Below are 17971 nucleotides of genomic sequence, written 5' to 3'. Positions count from 1 at the left end.
CGGATATCGTTTTGACATTCTGAATGTGTTTGCATCTTACTCAGCTCTGTCGGACTGAGGTCAGTGTTAGCACACCAACGTGTTTTGTAGTACACCTTTGTCGCTGTGTGTTTCCGTGCATTTTTTCCCTACTTGTCACGCTTGTTTTAAACGCGTGTGTCCCAACGGAGAATTAAGACCCACTTCATGGCCCTTTCTCTAGGTTTGTTGGACAATCGCATGATTGTTTCGCCTAATTTTTTATTATCTACGTGGAGCTTTGTTTTATTGTTTGTTTCATGTAGCGCTTCATGTCGGACTCTTAAAGCTATAACAGGCGTGTTTCAACAGATGTTTACACTACGCCTTTCTTTTCACGAGCGCTTGGTTGGTATTTGAACTCCGTTGTTAAGACGGCATTTGTTGTCCATTATAACGCTGCTGTTATTTTGTTAATCGTTGGAATGGTACGTGTGGGCGCTATTTGACGTCTTTAATTTGCGCAGCTCAATTATTCGAACGCCTGCTCTCGCCAGAGTCCATCTCATGTTGTGTTTGTGTGCCTTTAGAGTCCGGAGAGGGCTTCACATGCGAGAGGTGCGGCAAAGTGTTCGCCTACAAGTACTACAGGGACAAACACCTCAAGTACACCCGCTGCGTGGACCAAGGCGACCGGAAGTTCCCGTGCACCCTCTGCAACCGATCCTTCGAGAAAAGGGACCGGCTGCGCATCCACGTCCTGCACGTGCACGAGAAACACCGTCCCCATAAAGTAAGCGCCCTTTTATGGCAGAGATTGGTTTTCAGACGTTTCTCTTTTTGGAATAAATACTTTGTGTATTGACGCTTCGGGAGTATATATTCAGTTTAAAAAATGAAAATGTATACCTTTTTATGGACTTGTTCGACAAAGAAGCCTTCAAAAAATGTCACGATTACCCTCTGCAGGTATCTTTGTGTTGGTTCTGAAAAGCTATTCTTTACTTTGTATTTATTACAAGCGGTAAGCGGTTAAATGCACATGAGTGAGCCGAGTTCTATTAGGGTACGGTGCACCCAAGGGATTGAAGTTTGTAAAGCTGCAGAAGGCTAGCCATTTTAACCCACTCATCCCCATAATATTTTTAAAAATAATACGTGAAAATGGGTTTTGTAGGGTGAAACATGAAAAAAATCCAGGTTAATTTTCCAACACATCTTCATGATGCATTTGCCCACAATATAAGCCAGTATAAAAAATGTCTTGCAGGCTGCACCGATATATGCCAGTATTACCGTATATGAATACTGCAGTTGTCTTTGTTAGTAAAAATGCCATGCCACCGTAAGAAATATTCCCAGACTGGCTTCACCAATATAGGCCAGCCTAGCCACGTAATACCATGTTTGCTTTACCCTTCATGTCCGCCTATGCCAGACACACACGCATTTATTCAAGAAATCGCACTCATTCACATGCACCACGTTCATCATACACGCACGCATATGGCAATCCTACACGCAAACACTTACAGATGTAAACCCTCACTCCCACACACATACACGCATGCACATACGTTTCTTTTCCCTTACCTGCAGCCCCTGTCTAGTCTCCACCTGCCTTGATGGCCCCCCAGATCCCGCACAGCCCAAAACGGGAACCTGGAAGCGGAGAGAGCTTTTTGGTACTTGAGGGCTTGCACAGTGGAGCTGAAGCACTCCTCCATACCACCCCTGACTGTGTGGTAAGGCGTAAGAGCACCCCTAGGCACATTCAAGTCTGTAGCACCCCAATGGGCCATGCAAAGTTGGGGAAGGAAAACGTCCCTACCCTTGCATGGGCCATTGGCAATGCGTGCTCGGGTACTGTAAACCTAGTTTTCCTTTGGCTAAAGCCAGCCCAGGGGCACTCTCCTAGCTGATTGCTGCAGCCCCTAGAAAACTTGGTGATTTCAGTGTGCTGATTTGCCTCATCCATAGCGAGCGGTAGGTTGATACCCCATCACCCCATTATGGACCATCCGTCCCCACAGTTCCCTGAGTGATAAACCCACCCGGGCAATTTTTTTTTCTTGGAAGTCTCCGACTTGTAGCTTTGCTTTTTTTACATTTTTTAAATGTAGCACACCTTTCATAATTCCAAAGGGGAAAAATGGTCATGCATGGATGGCTTTTTTCACATGGACCTGGGCATTTTCAGATTACTGTACACATGCACCAAAGCAGATAATCTAGTCTCAGATTTGAAATGAGATCATGTATTTGAAAGAAGTGAACCAACATGCCTTTTTGTGAAGATAATTCAGCCAAGTTGCAGATTGTTTGAAAGACGTTTGATTAAAAACATCTGGAAGTGAATGTCAAAATTATTGAACACATCAAAACGAACTATTCATAAGTAACATTACATTGACTCTTACTTGAGTATATATGTTAGAAATGAACAAATAATCCATACACAAACTGGAAAAGAAATTGGAAAATAAATATGTTTTTGATAAATTTGGAAAAAAAGAATGAGCATGGTGAGTGTTGGTGCTTGGGTGATTGTATTACCTCGCGGTTGAAAGATACACTTTTTGGTAAGCATGATTTTGAGCCATTTCTTTTTGTGTGCATACTTTAATCTGAGTCAGAACACAATCAAAGCTATGTTTTGCTTTGTACTTTTCATTGAGATCAAGACACGTTTTAACCCGTTATTTTAAAATAATGTGTTTTTTTTATCCATCCATTTGACTTTACTTTAAACTCTGTTTCATGAATTAACAAGAGTCCTATGCTGGGTCATGATCTGACCCCCCCACCCCCGTATTGCTGTACCGCCAATATTTTCTTTTTTGATAACACATCTTTACCACTTGTCCATTTGGGTGAATATTTTTTGAGACCTTTGGGTGAACGTTCATCTAATAATGCCAACTTGGAAGCATCTGGAAAAAGTGCTCCTTTCTGGCAAGTTCAATTTAGACACAACTACAAAGGTACTATTGCCAACTCCTATTTTATATATCAATTAGTGAATGTATACATTTGGTTTTAGGAATAGATATTACAACATCTATCTGTATCCTATGGGTAGTGTGGTCCCATTTGTGAGGAGGCAGTGTACCAGATGGGGAGACCGCATAGCAGCTGCTGTGTTTCTTGGACAAGCGCTGGCGGAAGGGTTTAGAGGGATGCTTAAACTTTAGGGTTTGCCCATTATTACTTAAGCAGGCAAAGAAAAAAAGACTGGCTCATTGTGGTAAACCACATTTACTGTCTCTGCTTAATGTAATACTCTGCAAACTCTAACTTGCACAGCACATGATTTAAAGTATTCCAAGGAATTTGCCAAGTTAGTGTATTTTGAGATGAAGATGATGGGATTTTTAACCACTTTAAGTAGAAGGAAAAGATCACACTTGGGGTCAGTGCTTTAGGAAATAGCTTTATAAATGGCTCCTTACACAGTAAGACGATGAGATTTCCTACAATCTAAGGATTAAGATGATGGCCACTAGAAATATCATTTTGTAGGATGAGATATTTTAAATCGATGGAGAGTAAGGGTTTAAGGGAGGCCCCTGCAATGCCTTCAGCAATAATGGAAGATCACAGAGCACATAGCCCCTGGATGATCCATTGGTTGAGTCAGAAACTTTTCACTTGTCTGTCCACCAATGCCTTCTGTGTTGCCCCTCCAGGAATCCCTGGTATCCTTCACCACTAACCACTGGGCCCTACACGTGGATGTTGCCAGGATGATATGAAATGTCCTCTAAAAATTGTAATATAGGCAAGTATATCCCAGCCAGAGACTTGCATATTCTTCCTTCACAAAGCCAAGAAGGTCCTTCAATGCATATTATAGTAATTCGATGGGATCTGTGATCATTGCGCCGCATGTAATGTAGACGATGAAAATGTCAACTCCATTGTGGTGCAATGATATGTCACTTTGCCCGCATTCCTGTATCCACCCCACCCACTTACCTTTACGGCGAGACACCTCTGTGTGCGTTGCTGACTCCCTGCTGTGTCAATTCCTCCCACTTACGTGGGTCGGAGCTGATGCCACAGGGTCCTGTATTATAATTAATAATTCTTTTTTATTTTTAAACTTTTTTGTCCTCGCTTACCATAGTGGTAAGCGGGGCACACCCCCAACTCCCATTATATCGACTAAGGCTTGCGGGGGACACCACCGCTCTGCTTGGTTGCAATAATGGGAGTCAGAATTTTTGAAAATGCTGACTGCACAGTAAATGCGCAATCAGCATTTGCTAGTCACAGTTCTGGTATGTTTCCATTGTATGTGCTGGTCTCCAAGATGGCTAAATTGATTTATGCCAGCTGCACTGTATGTCCTTGTTTTTGTAGTTATGGGACCACTGCTAGTTCCACTAGTGGGGAGAACTAGTATCTCCTGGGCCTGAAAGGAGCAACTATTATTAATTTTGAGCTTTTCAGTACTGTTGTGATTCATGGATATGGGGAAATGCATGCATATAGAAGACATGCTGTCTAGTGTTCTGTGAATGCAGCTACTCTCCAGACACCTTTACTCTGGAACCTAGAGCAAAAACTGACCAGTTGAGCATTTTCCAGAGAGGGAAAAAGATCCAGAACAGGGCTCCAAAATCTCACAGGTATTTTCTAGAAAGTCCAGGGGCATAGAGCCACATTTTGAAATGAAGGAAATCCACCCTGTTGTCTATTCTCTCTGCACTGCTGTGAGGGAATCTAGGCGAGACTCTGTCCCTTCTCCCAAGGGCCCAGCCAGCTGTTCTAATAGTCTTATCTTTGTAAATCCTTGCACATTGACCTAGGCGATCCTTGCACATTGACCTAGGCGATGACTGTAGTATTGTCCGTTCTCAACCATTACTGAGTGCCCTAGGATCCTTTTTATATGGGGTAAGAGAGCCCAGGCTATTGCCACCAACTACCTTCATTTGGCAGAAGTCTCCACTTCGTGTGGCCTCCATACTTATTGATGGGCAGATATTTCCTGCGTAATTGCCCACCGTGGTGGTGTCATTGGAACGGACTTCTCCAGCAAAAATCTTTTCCTTAATTTGGCCATGTCCACCCACAACTGAACGGTGTCTTTCAGTTCTGAAGTCAGCAGGATAAATGCCTGTGAATGTAAGATTAGTGGTCATAAATGCAACCTTGCTCATGGCAGTAAAAATATGCACATGGACACCGTCCTATCCAATGTCTTCTACTTGCATGCTAAGTGAAACACTAGCTTTGTAGCCAAATCGCACTCTTTCACATAATTGCCTTCTTTTATATTCCCTATGAATGTTGGGACCTGACAAGATGTCGCTTTCGATCAGGATCCCTGCGTGAATTAACCATGAGCACATCCTTTTGATGGAAGGCAACAGCTTCTCCTGGTGTTGTGGCCTTCAGCGACCAATCATTAGTATGTAAATATTTGTGTGCTCTTGAGGAGTTGGAATGTCCTCATCGGAGCCAGGACCTTGGTAAAGACTCCTAGGGCTGTTCTGAGGCTAAACGGGAGTGCCAAGAACTGCTCATGTATTTTTCCGACTTTAAGCCTTCGACACTGCAGATTTTTTGACCAGAGTGTGCGATTAGGCTTCCTAGCGTTAAATTGCTGGCAGGTAACACGTCCTTGAGACAAATGGGATTATTTTCTGTAGACATTCAAGGATTTAAAGACTAAACTCTTTATTAAAACCCTGATAAGGAAAGTACTTAATCTGTGTGAAAATTGAATAATGTAAGTTTAATATGTTGCAATGATTTTGATTACATAGTAAATTCAACATATTGTACAGTTAACAATTCTTGATTTCTATATCCATGGGAACTTTGTTCCCACGATTACAATTCTTCAAGAAATAAATCATATTTTTTGTTTTTAAATAAAATGTTTGTCCTACTAGTAAACTGATAATAAAAAAAAACAGCCCATCGCGTTCTCACTCTTGGACAAGGTAAAACCCTCAATGAATGCTTCTTCAGAGCTTTTTTTTCTAGCATTAGCTTGTAATTTCTTAATAATTTGATATGGCAGTAAAGACCAAGTAATGACATTTCTCAAATGTTCAGCTGCCAAAGTTATCTGCTTTAGATTTTCATCTTGAAGAGATGGCTTGAAATGTATTGGTGGAGTTTCTTCCAATCCAGTACCAGCTGCAACTTGCCTATGATTGGGAATCAGGAATGCAATTAAATAGAAATCCTGGCCTTTTCTTTCACTAAGTACTTACCTGATTGCCTGCTTGCCCAGCAGTTCTTTGATGGAGCACTTTCCTCCTTATTCTTGTCTCTCGATGTAGACTTTATGATGGGAGGGTAGATTACATTTATTTTTTTAACCTCTTGCCACACGATTGGCCCTTGGGTCTGATGAGGGATAGAATAAATTGTAGAAATGTCTTAGTCTAGCCTCAGCTGGCTTTCCCGGATGAATGATGTCTGATTTTTCAGTGGTGACACATATTTTGAGTGGTTTGAGGGAAACCTCTGTTGTCTTGTATCTGAATCTAGTTTTGGAGATTTGTATCTTGGCAATCTGTTCCAGTAGAGTTGTCTTTGCCTTGTGGGAATTTGTCTTTTTCATGAGCTTATTGGCATGCTTGTCTGCTTTCAATAGTTTGTTTGGGGATCTGGAGCAGGAAGGTTCAAATGTTCTCATACTGCAAGGGCAAGCTTGATGCCATGAATTTCTAGAACTCCTCAGAATGCCAGTCCCTTTCTATATGCAAGTGCCTTCTTCCTGAGATTATTGCCCCAATGGCCAGTTCAATGCCCTTACCCCATTGAACGCTAGGTCTGATTATAGCCAGCTCTGCTTGCTGTTGCATGTCTTCCATCCTAGGTGCATAGTCAGAGCGCCAGTGGATCACTTCCCACTCTTGTGATGGTGCACGGTACAAATGTCCTTTAAAATTACCCTTCTCAATAACCTTGTTAGCTTATCAAAGCTGCCCCCGGCACCAGCAGAGCTCTATTGGAGGCATAAGTGTTGGTAGGTATTGAGAGATGGGCACCACCATAAGTAACCCAACACCCACTACTTCCCCGCCACCATGGTGGATAGTCCGACCAGACTGGACAGGGTGGAGACCATTTGCACTGATTCTGGCATGGCTGTCTCTTCTCCCCTTGGAGGATATAGTTTGGAGATAAAGCAATCCATGGTTATACGCTTCGGATCCTCCCACTCTTTCGAAATCTTCTGTTTAATGTTTGATCTTCTGTGACTCCCTAAACTGTCTCACTTTTGGGTTCATGAAGTCACTGGAGCCACTTGAGTGGAGAGTCTCGCCCATCACCTCCACCACCTGTGCTGGTACTCTAGCTAGGGGATCCCTGTAGAGGTGTTAACCTCTGGGATGACTATCTTCCTGTGAGGAGCTCGAGCCATTGGAAGTAGCAAATCTTTATTAAGAGGAAGATTATTTTTCAACTTTCTTTTTGTATGTGTTTATTCCTCTTTTAGTGGTTGCTTAACTATCTCATTCACCTTTCTTTTGGCAATCTTTCTTTTCTGTTTCTCTTATCCTTTCCTCTTGTGAGGGGGAGGAGAGTAGCAATCTGTCCACAGTAGTTGTGTCCTGTAAATGCTTCCTTTTAGAAGCTCTCTTGTCAGTGGAGCTCAAATTTCCAGTTAACAGGCTTAATTTGCAAGATTGTTGCAGCAGTAGCATTCAATGTTACTTTCATTCTGACAATTCTTGTGCGTGCTTCATGTGCCACTGCCGTATTCCCAATTCAAGATGGCAGACCCCATTTTGCTTATGCTCCTGCATGGCATCCCATGCATAAATGCGACCTGCTGTCTACTGTTCCACAAGGTCTTGTGTCGTGGGTGAGTTTTAAGAACTCCCAGCCTCATTTCTTGTGATTATTTGTACAGATCAAGGTGTGACCCCATTGCCCACTAGGGATCGCTACTATTCTTCCTACTATTGAGGCACAGAATGATTCTTCAGCCATTTCTGCTTTTCCAATCCTGAGCCCCTGCAAAAAATCCAGTGGGATGGTACAGGGCAGGCCTGTCCGCCCACTGGTCCTCGTCACCGTGCACAAGTCCTTGAAGGATTTTTCCATGGGCGCACAGGCACCAAGGTGAACAGAAGAGGAACTAGATTATCTTTGGAAAGCCTTTGGCAATATTCATTACAGAAAATGCTGCAATTAAATCATTAATACATTAAATAATATTGCTCACAAACTAAGCAAATCTTTACCCTGCACTTGACGCCTTCTGGCCGTTACTATCTTATTCTACCATCCTATGTACTGCACTTCCCCTCTTCCCCTCCCCCTTGCACTTTTCCCTTTCCCCCCTCCCACGCACTTGCGCGATCTGAATGACACTTGGCCTAGTAAGATCGTTGTCTGTCTTTTCTTGTTCCCCCCTCCCTTTTCTCGTTGCGCCTTGAAACACTTGTGTATAGGCGCGTTATAAATGCCATATCATATCAATCAGTTATCATTTGGCAGTAGACGCATACAAATCTTGGACATGGGGGAGTGCCTGACGGTCATGGGAGGGGGGGGGATTACATCAGAAGACTGATGGTGTACGGGCAACCTCTAGGTCCATTCTCCCTGCTTACCTACCGGCACGGTAATGGTGACTGCTCCACCATGTACTGAGCACCTTTTCTCAACGAGTGGCAACATTATCTTTCCAAATGATCTGTTTATATCCTGGAGTCCGAAACAATGCCCAGCTCCCAACCCATCATAACATCTTAATACAGGCATGGGTGGGGAAAAACAATTTTAGTAGTCATGATCTCCTGTGCCCACCAGTGCGCTTGGAACCAAGGGGGAGTGCCACTCCTGTGCCCTTTTTATTCTGTACTGCTCTCAAGTGCAACAAGGTCTCAACACTTCTGGTGATGTGCAGCCGATGTCCCGCACCACTGCCACAACCCAACGGGCCATTTTCCGCTCTTGCTGCTCCTTTCAGCATGCTGCAGGTCTTGCTTTGAATAGTCCTTCACAATTCTCTACTACAGAGACGGGGGATGTCAGCACACAGGACTTCTTACTGTTGCTCCTCAAAAGCTCAGCAATGAGAATTTGTGGCGAGAAGTGTGCTGTCCAGTTGCCTACCGTCGTCCGTGTACAGGGGACGGGAACCTTTTAACTTGGGGATTGTGGGATACTGAAAGCAGCCAGACAGTAAGACCAATAAATAAAGTACCTCCAAATGGAAGGGGTGGATGTTGATTTGGAAATTGATTTTTAAGCTAGGTCATCACCCTGCGTTGACTGTCACCCAGTGACATTTTATTGGGGTATTGGGCTGTATTTTTTTTATATCGTAGAAGCTTAGTACAAATAGAAGAGGTGCGTAGAGGGTAACGTGTTAAGAAAATACGCTTTTTAAAAAATCCATGCATCTCTATAAATTCTGCTTACTACTCTGCTTAACCCTGTAATGACCCAAAGGTTTTTGGTGTTAGCATTCTATAGCACCACATTAGACTTCAGACCGCACACTGCTATTAGAGCGTACGAGGAGGGATAGTAATTCTCCCCGCCCCCCCATTTGCACCCCTTCACACTGTACTCCATGTTTCCCAAAGCACCCTTCTTGAGACGTCCAAATCTTGGTACCAACGCATCTTGTCAACTTGCTCGGCAAAACTCGCCCGTCCCTATTTACAGGAGTGGTTTTATACTAAATATTGAGCGAACAGGCTCCACAATACAATGGCCCGCTTGAGCACATCTCAAGCCCAAATTGCAACCACACAATAGTTACTTCTTGGACCGTCCACGTCCGGGCCTAGATATTTTCGCTCACGCAAAAGCTATACATTCATTATGGTTACTTTTACAATGTTTTAATAAGCAAATACATGCATCCACACCCCAACAAACATTCCACATTCTGCTCCCCCAATTAAACTGCTCATAACTAACCCGTTTCAATGTGATGACTCTTTTTTTAAAAAAATGTTTTAATCTTTACTTCAATGTCTTTCTACCCGTATCTATTCCTTACTAAGAACAGACTATGGTCGGGACACATTCTGGTGGGGCCACAATATGCCGATACCAAGGCATGGCTAGGCGCCATGCCACCACTAAGGTGGTGATTGGTTCAGTATAAATGTATCTCAACATAGTCAGTGGTTACAATCCAGCCTGCCAGTCCCTACAATTTCTCAGTGGAGCATCTGCAGAAACCATCACATGTTTATATTTTTAAATGTGTCCTGCGCAGTTGCCTGCTAAGGAATGGTCTACATTGATCTAACTCTAGGTGGCACCAAAGAAGGTTCTTTTGTGCAATCACTAGCACCCTTCGTGGGACCCGTTTATGCACTTCACTCAGAATGTGGGGTTCAGTAGATCAATCCTCTTTGCCAAGACAACCTACTTCTTGTACAGTATCCGCTTGTGGTTGCTCCACTAAGACATTCCCACATAGCCTTTGAAGAATAGAAATCCTTGGTGGCTGGAGATAGGTTTTCAGTTGTTCTTTAACCCCTCTTGCCCCAAATCCATTTTGGCGCTCCAAACAGCGGCATATTACTGAAACAAGCTCTAGTCGGGTTGACTGGACGGCTGGACCTAGGCTTCAGAGCAGTCCTTGTTGAGGTGGGACTTGGTGATTTTACATCCGTTCGAAACACCCACATATATACTCAACATGAGGTTGCGCTCTCCAAATAGCTACTTAATAAGAAGACATTTAAATGTCCATCCCGCATATGTATGATCGGCGTAAGACCTGGACACCCGCACATGAAATCTGCTGATCATAGCTGCCGGGTAGGGGCAACCTGCGCTCTATTGTACCAGATGCGCTGCTCTCTGAAAAGCCCTGCATGCTCGAAGACTTATAAGACTAGGCCTGATCAGCAAGCAAGGGATACTTCCCCGGTCTCCTGTTCCTAGGTCTAGTGGAGGGTCCTTAGGTACTTGCAGAAAGCTAGCATTTAAACAAACATTGGCGATACAATTACAATAACATAACTGCACTTTAAAAAATGTTTCATTTTTGATTAATTGTGAAGTTATGCATTGGACTTTTTGTTACAGCTTCACATTTTCACGTTTATAGTAAATGTACTGCGCAGACTGTTTTAATAATTGTTTGTATAACTGTTTTAATGGTGAATAAAGCTTTCTCACTGTGATGTGATGTGATGTTGTTTCCTTCTGAATTATCCGGTGGGCATATGTTGACTGGACCTTCTGCTCTTATTTTTCTCAGTGCTCTGTCTGTGAAAAGAGCTTCTCTCAATCCTCCAGCCTGAACAAGCACATGCGGGTGCACTCCGGCGAGCGGCCATACAAATGTGTCTACTGTAACAAGGTAAAGACCAATGAGGGCCCTAGCGTCTGGATCCTCTGCTCCTTATTCTTTCAACCATCTCAATCGTTATTGCAAACGTCTTTAGTCCCTACACAAGTGTTGGATGTTGTATGATTTGTGTTCCATGTTGAATTTCCGGGTTTGTTAACTTTGTCCGGTCGAAGTAAACTGCCTGATCTAAAAGACCCATGACTGTGAGCCATCTGCCCACTCTTACCCTTCCCCAGGGCTAGAAACGGAAATCATTTACTGTGGGATTCAACCAGCCACAGAAAGAGTTGCAAGGAGTATTGGTTGACATTTTTTTGAATCTCAGTAGAATAATCTCATGCCTTTTGCAGAATATCCCAGGGGAGGAGCATTTCCTCTAATGTTGCTGGCAAAGTATAAAAGGTGCACGCCGTTTAAACTTAATCCACTGTCTTTAATATTTCCTGCAGTGTACAATCCTAATGAGCGATTTCACAAGCATTGTAATCGTACCTTTGCGTGGTCTTGGCTCACCCCTAGTCCTAACAACCCGGGTTATGGTATAACTGCTTCGGCACTATTTAAAACGGCCCTGAACACACTTAAACGTTGTGGGTACAGTATTCAATGGCACACGGACTTGGTGTTCATCAGTGGAGGCATTTTTTGCCAGATAAAGCAAAATCCGCCCCAAATCCAGCACTGCCCTCTGCCCCTTTCCTTGAGGCTCCACGTAGCAAGCATGTTCCCAGTAGGTACCTTCTACATCAACAGTAAATTATATGGTTTGCCAGAGACCGGGGAATCTATGCCATGCATCGGTGGCTGTAATTGGGTTCAAAATGTACATTGTTATGTATTTACAAAAATGAATTGGCCAATCAATTGCATTCAAACAATCATCTTCCATGTAGGAAAACATCAAATGCAAAGGGGAGCAGGGAGAAGGCAATATCCTGTCTGTAAAACATGAGCACTTTCTTTTGAGGTAGCCTTTTACCAACAGAGGTGAGCTCATCTCCAGCGGTGCATATGCCATGTTACTGAAGTTCATGCATGTTAGCTGTTAAAAACAAGCTAGTGCTGATTGGTTCCTCCGGATAAGAATGTATTGCTGGTACTGCCGCAATCCAGCCCCTGGGTGCCTCCATGAATTATTCATGCAGAGTATAAGCGAGCTGGAAGTTAACCACCATTAAGTTCCATATCTGTAAAGATGGCAAATTAGTTAATCGTATCGGCAAACTACTTCCAAGGTTTCCCTGGATAAAGCAGTAGACTGCAGTGCAAGCACCAAAACCACCTTAATCTCAACATGCTTTTGACGGTCCACCTTCTGTAAGCAACACAGGCGTCAGAGTTAAATATTATTGTTAGTTTTCATTACTACAATTACTCAGTCAAAAACAATGCAATGTGGGTTAATGCAAGTACATGCCCTGCAGCACCCACTAGGTGGCCGGTGTTGCTGGTTGCCATAGAGGTAGCGGAGGCAAGAGGCTGAACACTGGCTGTGTGATCCTTTTATAAGTTCCACAACCTTCCTGGCAGGCCACCCAAGACATTGAATGCACACCTGCTGCTTCTGGCCCTGCACTAGGAAATTCAGTTTGTCAAAGGGATGCAACTCTGTAATTAGACGCTTGCTACTTCAGATGGGACTGGGTGTCGGTGCACCCAATTGCACCACCATCCGCTGGCTTTGCCATGGAGGGCTTGCTTAGAAAACAGGAAACTAGCACTGGATTTCAGAAAGCCGGAGTCGCCTCAAATGGCACATCCTTGATGGTCTATGAAATATGTAGGAGCAAGTTGAACACCAAAGCCAGTGACCTAAGCCATGCATTTTGTTTTTGGGGAGGGGGGGGGTTCCCCCCTTTCTCCACCTATTTGTACCTATTCACTACCCACCCAAACTTTTATCTGCCCTTTCCCAACCCCTACCCCCAAAAAATTAGATGGACATTTTCGTTATAATGTGCACGTTTAAATGCCAAGCTTTAAAATATATGGCGATGAAAGGACGTCCTACGCATGAAGGTTAGTCATGGGCATTGTCAGCAAGACGTCAAAATCAACAGTTGTATTTTGACTTCAGACGTGATTCAAAAACTTCCAGATGGTCGAAGTGATTGTTTCTGCAACATCCCCATGTCTTTAAGTATGAGGACTTTTTTTTGTATAATCCGGCAATGTTTAGTACTTATCAAAATAACCAATTGAAATGCAGGTGCAATAAGAGACACGGGGGAAAACTGCTTCACTGTGATCACAGCCCCCATGCAGTGTAACCTAAAAATATCCATATTTGCAGGCAACAATAATGGAGTCACGGGTGATAACTTCTTTTGCAGTGTTTTGTATGAGATATCTCATGCCTAGGTACCTTCATTTTTTTTTAACTTGTTTCACAGAATTCAAGTTTAGGCTCCAGACACAAGAGAATCTGCCCTTAAGTGAAGTTGTTCTTTATGGGGGATGATAGGGAAACGCAAATCAATACGTTCATAAATATCTAGACCTTTAGCTGCAAATAGGATTTCCCAGTGATTTAACTACTTGGCACCCCTTGTTCAGCTGAGACTCTTTCTAACTGTGTAACTGCCCAAACTGTACCAATCTTTTATTGCCAAAACGTTCTTCGATTGTCAATGGAGCACATTTGAAGGCAATACTAAATCTAAGAGGATTGTGCCATTGGATACAGAGAAGTCTCAGAACTGATGTCCGCTCTCAAGGATTTTGTTGTTATACTGGGAAGCTTCCTCTGAGGTCTATCTTGCACACACTATATTTCTCTCTATTTGCTTCCATACCTGGCTGGATGTAAAGCTAATGCATGCTCGCTTTTAATCACACTACAAAGGTGTTGCTGATGGGGATAGACCATCCCATGGTAACGGCTGGAGCAGAGCTATGGCATTAGCAGGGGTGGTGGGCCATTACTACATGGTAAAGCCTGCCCCAGAGGCCTTGATTTTCATTTTCTGGGTGTGGGTGAAGAATGGTTGGGGGTTCACCCTCCAAAAATAGAAATTAGATATGGGTGGGCAGATTCCGAATGGGGCATAAAATTGTCTCGAGTGCCAATGAAAAAGTGGCCCACAGTTGCAAATGGCAATTGATTCCTTTTTTTATAACATACTGTTTGAATAGTACCCAAGGGGGAGTTTTTTTGATCAACTGCAATGCAAATTGTGCAATTTTAAAGAATATTTATTGAGCAACAATCGTGAAAACTACTAGCCACATAGTGAAGTAGGTCAACAAACGGGCCCATATTTTCCCAATAGTGGCCCATTTTGACAAAAAAACTGGCCCACACTAGATTGTTGCGTTTTGGGTTTGGGCATTGCCCTGTTGCCCTATAGGCCAGTCCGAGCCTGTGGGTGGGTGGCGTCTGTCAACCACAGAAAGAACTACTCCCGGGTTGTGATGTGTCATGAGGAGAGAGCAGAGGAAATGTGTCTGGGAAGCAGATGCAGGTGCTGCAGTATGGAGGAAGGGAACAGGGGCAGGAAGAGACCAGGCAGCAGTTAACTGCACCATGAATACTGGTAGGAGCCTGAAGGGTGGTGGTGATGGCAGCAAATTTGAATGTACGCATGTCAATGAAGATAAAGTCTGCAATCACTGGTCGCTCAACCTTGCAAGGGTACTAATATAAGTTCTTCAAGCTTTATCTGCGCCATCAAATTGGACTGAATAGATCTTGTCCGTACAACATTATTGCATTGTTATGTCATTGGAGCTACTTGTACATCACATGTTTAACCCCTCCGATTTCCAAAGTCGGAAACCCTTTTTCATAATCTCAAAGTGAGAATGGTGTATGGGCGGCACAGCTGTTTTGTATTTCGGTCAACCTAGTTATAGAGAAGGATGTGCAACACCAATGCCTGGCAGCAGCCCTAGTACAGCCCCAAACGGCTCCATCTATCTAACCAAGTAGTCCCGTCACAGCGAGTCCAGCAATCCGCATTTGGCTGCTTTTCTCGAACAAGTTGCAATCTCAGTTTGACATTCTTCTTGAGTGCTTCATAAAAAGGTTCTCTTTTTCACACTAAATAGCTTCTTGAATTTTGACATTTTGGCAATCGTGTGATGCACGTGTTTTTAAATGTCCTGTTTTTGTTTGTTTTTGCTCAAGGCGTTTACTGCATCGAGTATCCTGCGAACGCACATTCGTCAACATTCGGGCGAGAAGCCCTTCAAATGCAAGCACTGTGGCAAAGCCTTCGCCTCGCATGCGGCCCATGACAGCCATGTCAGGCGCACACACAACAAGGACAAAGGTTGCATGTGCACAGTGTGCGGAAAGCACTTTTTGACCTTGGAAGAGCTGCGATATCACATGCAATTCCACGCTGGTCTCTAGCCAGCCGTGTGCCTCTGCCAGCAAGTGGACTTTGACATACCAATCTTTTTGGGGTATATTTATGAAATTGATGTCCCTTCTATGTATGTTGTTGTAATTATTTAAGTGCTGCTAATGTTTTGTGGATTTTTCAAAACTGACTTTTTCTGACCATTGTTTTAAATCGATCTGATGTTGCGTATTGAGACATTTTCTCTCCTGAGAAATTCACTCAGTGTTAACCATAGATTTGATTCCTTTACACATGCCTTATACATTTTTAAAATGTAAATGTCTTTTGTAGGCAAGTCAAAGTTTCTTTTTTAATAGGAAAACTGGTTCAAACAAATTAGAAACCGCCATACCCCCCACCTCCCCTTTGCGTGATTCAGTTGTTTTAGGAGAGAGTATCCATGGCCTAAGAGGTGGTATCCGCTTTAAACCCTTGCAGCTGTAGGTCTGTTTCATAAACAGCGTTTTGTAAGATGATGTGGGGTGTGTGATGTTATCAAGCTGTCCCCAAAAGGGGAGGCTACCTTGGGAGTCTATAATTGGCCCTCTCTTCGAGTGACTGAATGGGGTGCAAGGGTGAAGTCGTAGGCGGTGAGCTCTAGGCTTTATAATTAAATGGGAGGGCGGGGTGCTGGCATCCCAACCCGAACAGAAGCCTTTATTTTAAAAAAAAAGTTTTAAAAATATGTGGGTTCCCTTAGCGGGAAACCATTTCAGAGTTCCAAATTCTGCAATTCTGACATTTTGTTTTTTGTGTGTTTTCTGTTTTTGTGAGTCGCAATCACTAGTCGCGACTCCTATTGCCTTCCAGAGGTATGTGCACTTTATTTCTATTCTTCCAGTTAGAGTGTAGGGGCTGTTTATTTACTGCCCACCAATGCCATCCATTTTATTTTCATTGTATCGTATGACCATGTAGACACATGTCCAAACTTTAATCCCAACTCCTGGAAAAGATATTTGGTATAAAAATATGGTGATACCGCTATCCAAAATGGAGAGAGCACCTGTGAAATAAAAATGGCGACAGCAGGAAATATCCATCCCATCCCGCCGATGATGGCAAGTTTCAGTAAACGGCCGCTGTGCAACCCTTTTGCGCCATAGTACTCTTATGTTTTTGATGTCCCCATTGCTACATGTTTGTACTCTTTGATTTGCACTACTGTTTATATGTATTGTTGCACAAAAGTGGTCGTTTCCAAAAGGTTATTTTGTATTGTGACTTGTTTTGTAATGCTGTATGTTGCACCTTCCGTGGCAGAAGGATGTGGATTTCAAGTTATCAAGGGAACTCTGGTTTTTTTCTTTTGTTGCACATGTGTCCTTGCTCCGTTGGAAGCTTAAAATTGACCCAAGCCGTACTGAATAGAATCCCTATATTTACCAACACTGATATTTAAGGGGTTGTATCAACAACACAAGTCAAATGTGAGTTGAATAACTGGAAGATTTGTTAAACCATGCATTTGTTTGACGGGTATGCTGACTGGCCATATCAAGCAAGTTCCAAATGGCACACATCGCAATCGTGCAGCTGCAATTTTGAAACGGGAATGAAAAGGGAAAGCCCCAATCTTAAGGATCATGGAAGCTAACAGATGAGTTGTGTAGACCGCGACGAACTGCACACTGTCATTACTCGAAGCTTGAAAATTCTGTAGGATCCTGACTGATGCAAGGTCTCGACTAGGAACCAACAACCCCCATGATTGTCAAAAGGATTGTGACTGTGCACTGTTTGCTGTCACATGATCCTAACTTTTCTATCCAGTCTAATTGGTCCCTTGCCTTTCTTCTCCTGGATTAAGTAAGGGGGACTACTTCAGGATTCAATTGGATTCCACCCATGCTAAACCAGACGCATTCCGAAAGAACTGCATTGAAGGCATCACTGAAGGGTGTTACTTAGCTTCTGTTGGTGATTTGTGGTTGTGTGCTCTTTTTGCCATTGGTTATTCTATAAAAGCAGTTGAAACCTCTCAATCACTAAAGGTGCAACGTGTGTGTGACTTTGGCGGTGTATGCGTTTCTTGTACTCAGACCATTTAGCATGCATCTCTTCATGTGTGCTTTCTGTGAATGCACGTGCTGAACCAGAGCCAAGTTGCAGAGACCCTAAAATAAAATGACCTCTATGTGATATCCAGCTAGTTTGTCTTTCTTGTTTAACTGATTTCGCAAAGCCATGTGGAGGGGGGGGGGGGTTTAACTATAGTGGGTTGTTATTGTTCATACTGTTCAATCCAGTGGACGAACTCGAGGGTGCATTTTAATTTCTAACTTTACAGCACAATGCATAGGCTGGTTTTGTTTTCAACATTAATGTTTTACAGGGGATGATGGGGCGGGGGGTATAG

The 17971-nt window shown here is 43.3% G+C and overlaps 1 protein-coding gene across 1 annotated transcript in view; it reads left to right on the top strand.

The window, feature by feature from the left end:
- Positions 1-17738, top strand: part of PRDM14 (PR/SET domain 14) — a 31355-nt gene extending 13617 nt beyond the window's left edge. Inside the window, exons 6-8 of the mRNA XM_069621165.1 lie at positions 549-751; positions 11171-11272; positions 15393-17738. Coding sequence (XP_069477266.1) covers positions 549-751; positions 11171-11272; positions 15393-15620 — 533 coding nt within the window. The 3' untranslated portion in view covers positions 15621-17738. The remainder of the gene's footprint in view (positions 1-548; positions 752-11170; positions 11273-15392) is intronic.
- Positions 17739-17971: the final 233 nt, after the last annotated feature.

Source organism: Ambystoma mexicanum, chromosome 5q (assembly GCF_040938575.1).
Source record: "Ambystoma mexicanum isolate Mex_15411 chromosome 5q, UKY_AmexF1_1, whole genome shotgun sequence".
In the NCBI taxonomy this organism is placed as follows: Eukaryota; Metazoa; Chordata; class Amphibia; order Caudata; family Ambystomatidae; genus Ambystoma; species Ambystoma mexicanum.
Note: the sequence above shows the minus strand (reverse complement) of the source record. Positions and strands in the feature narration are given on the sequence as shown.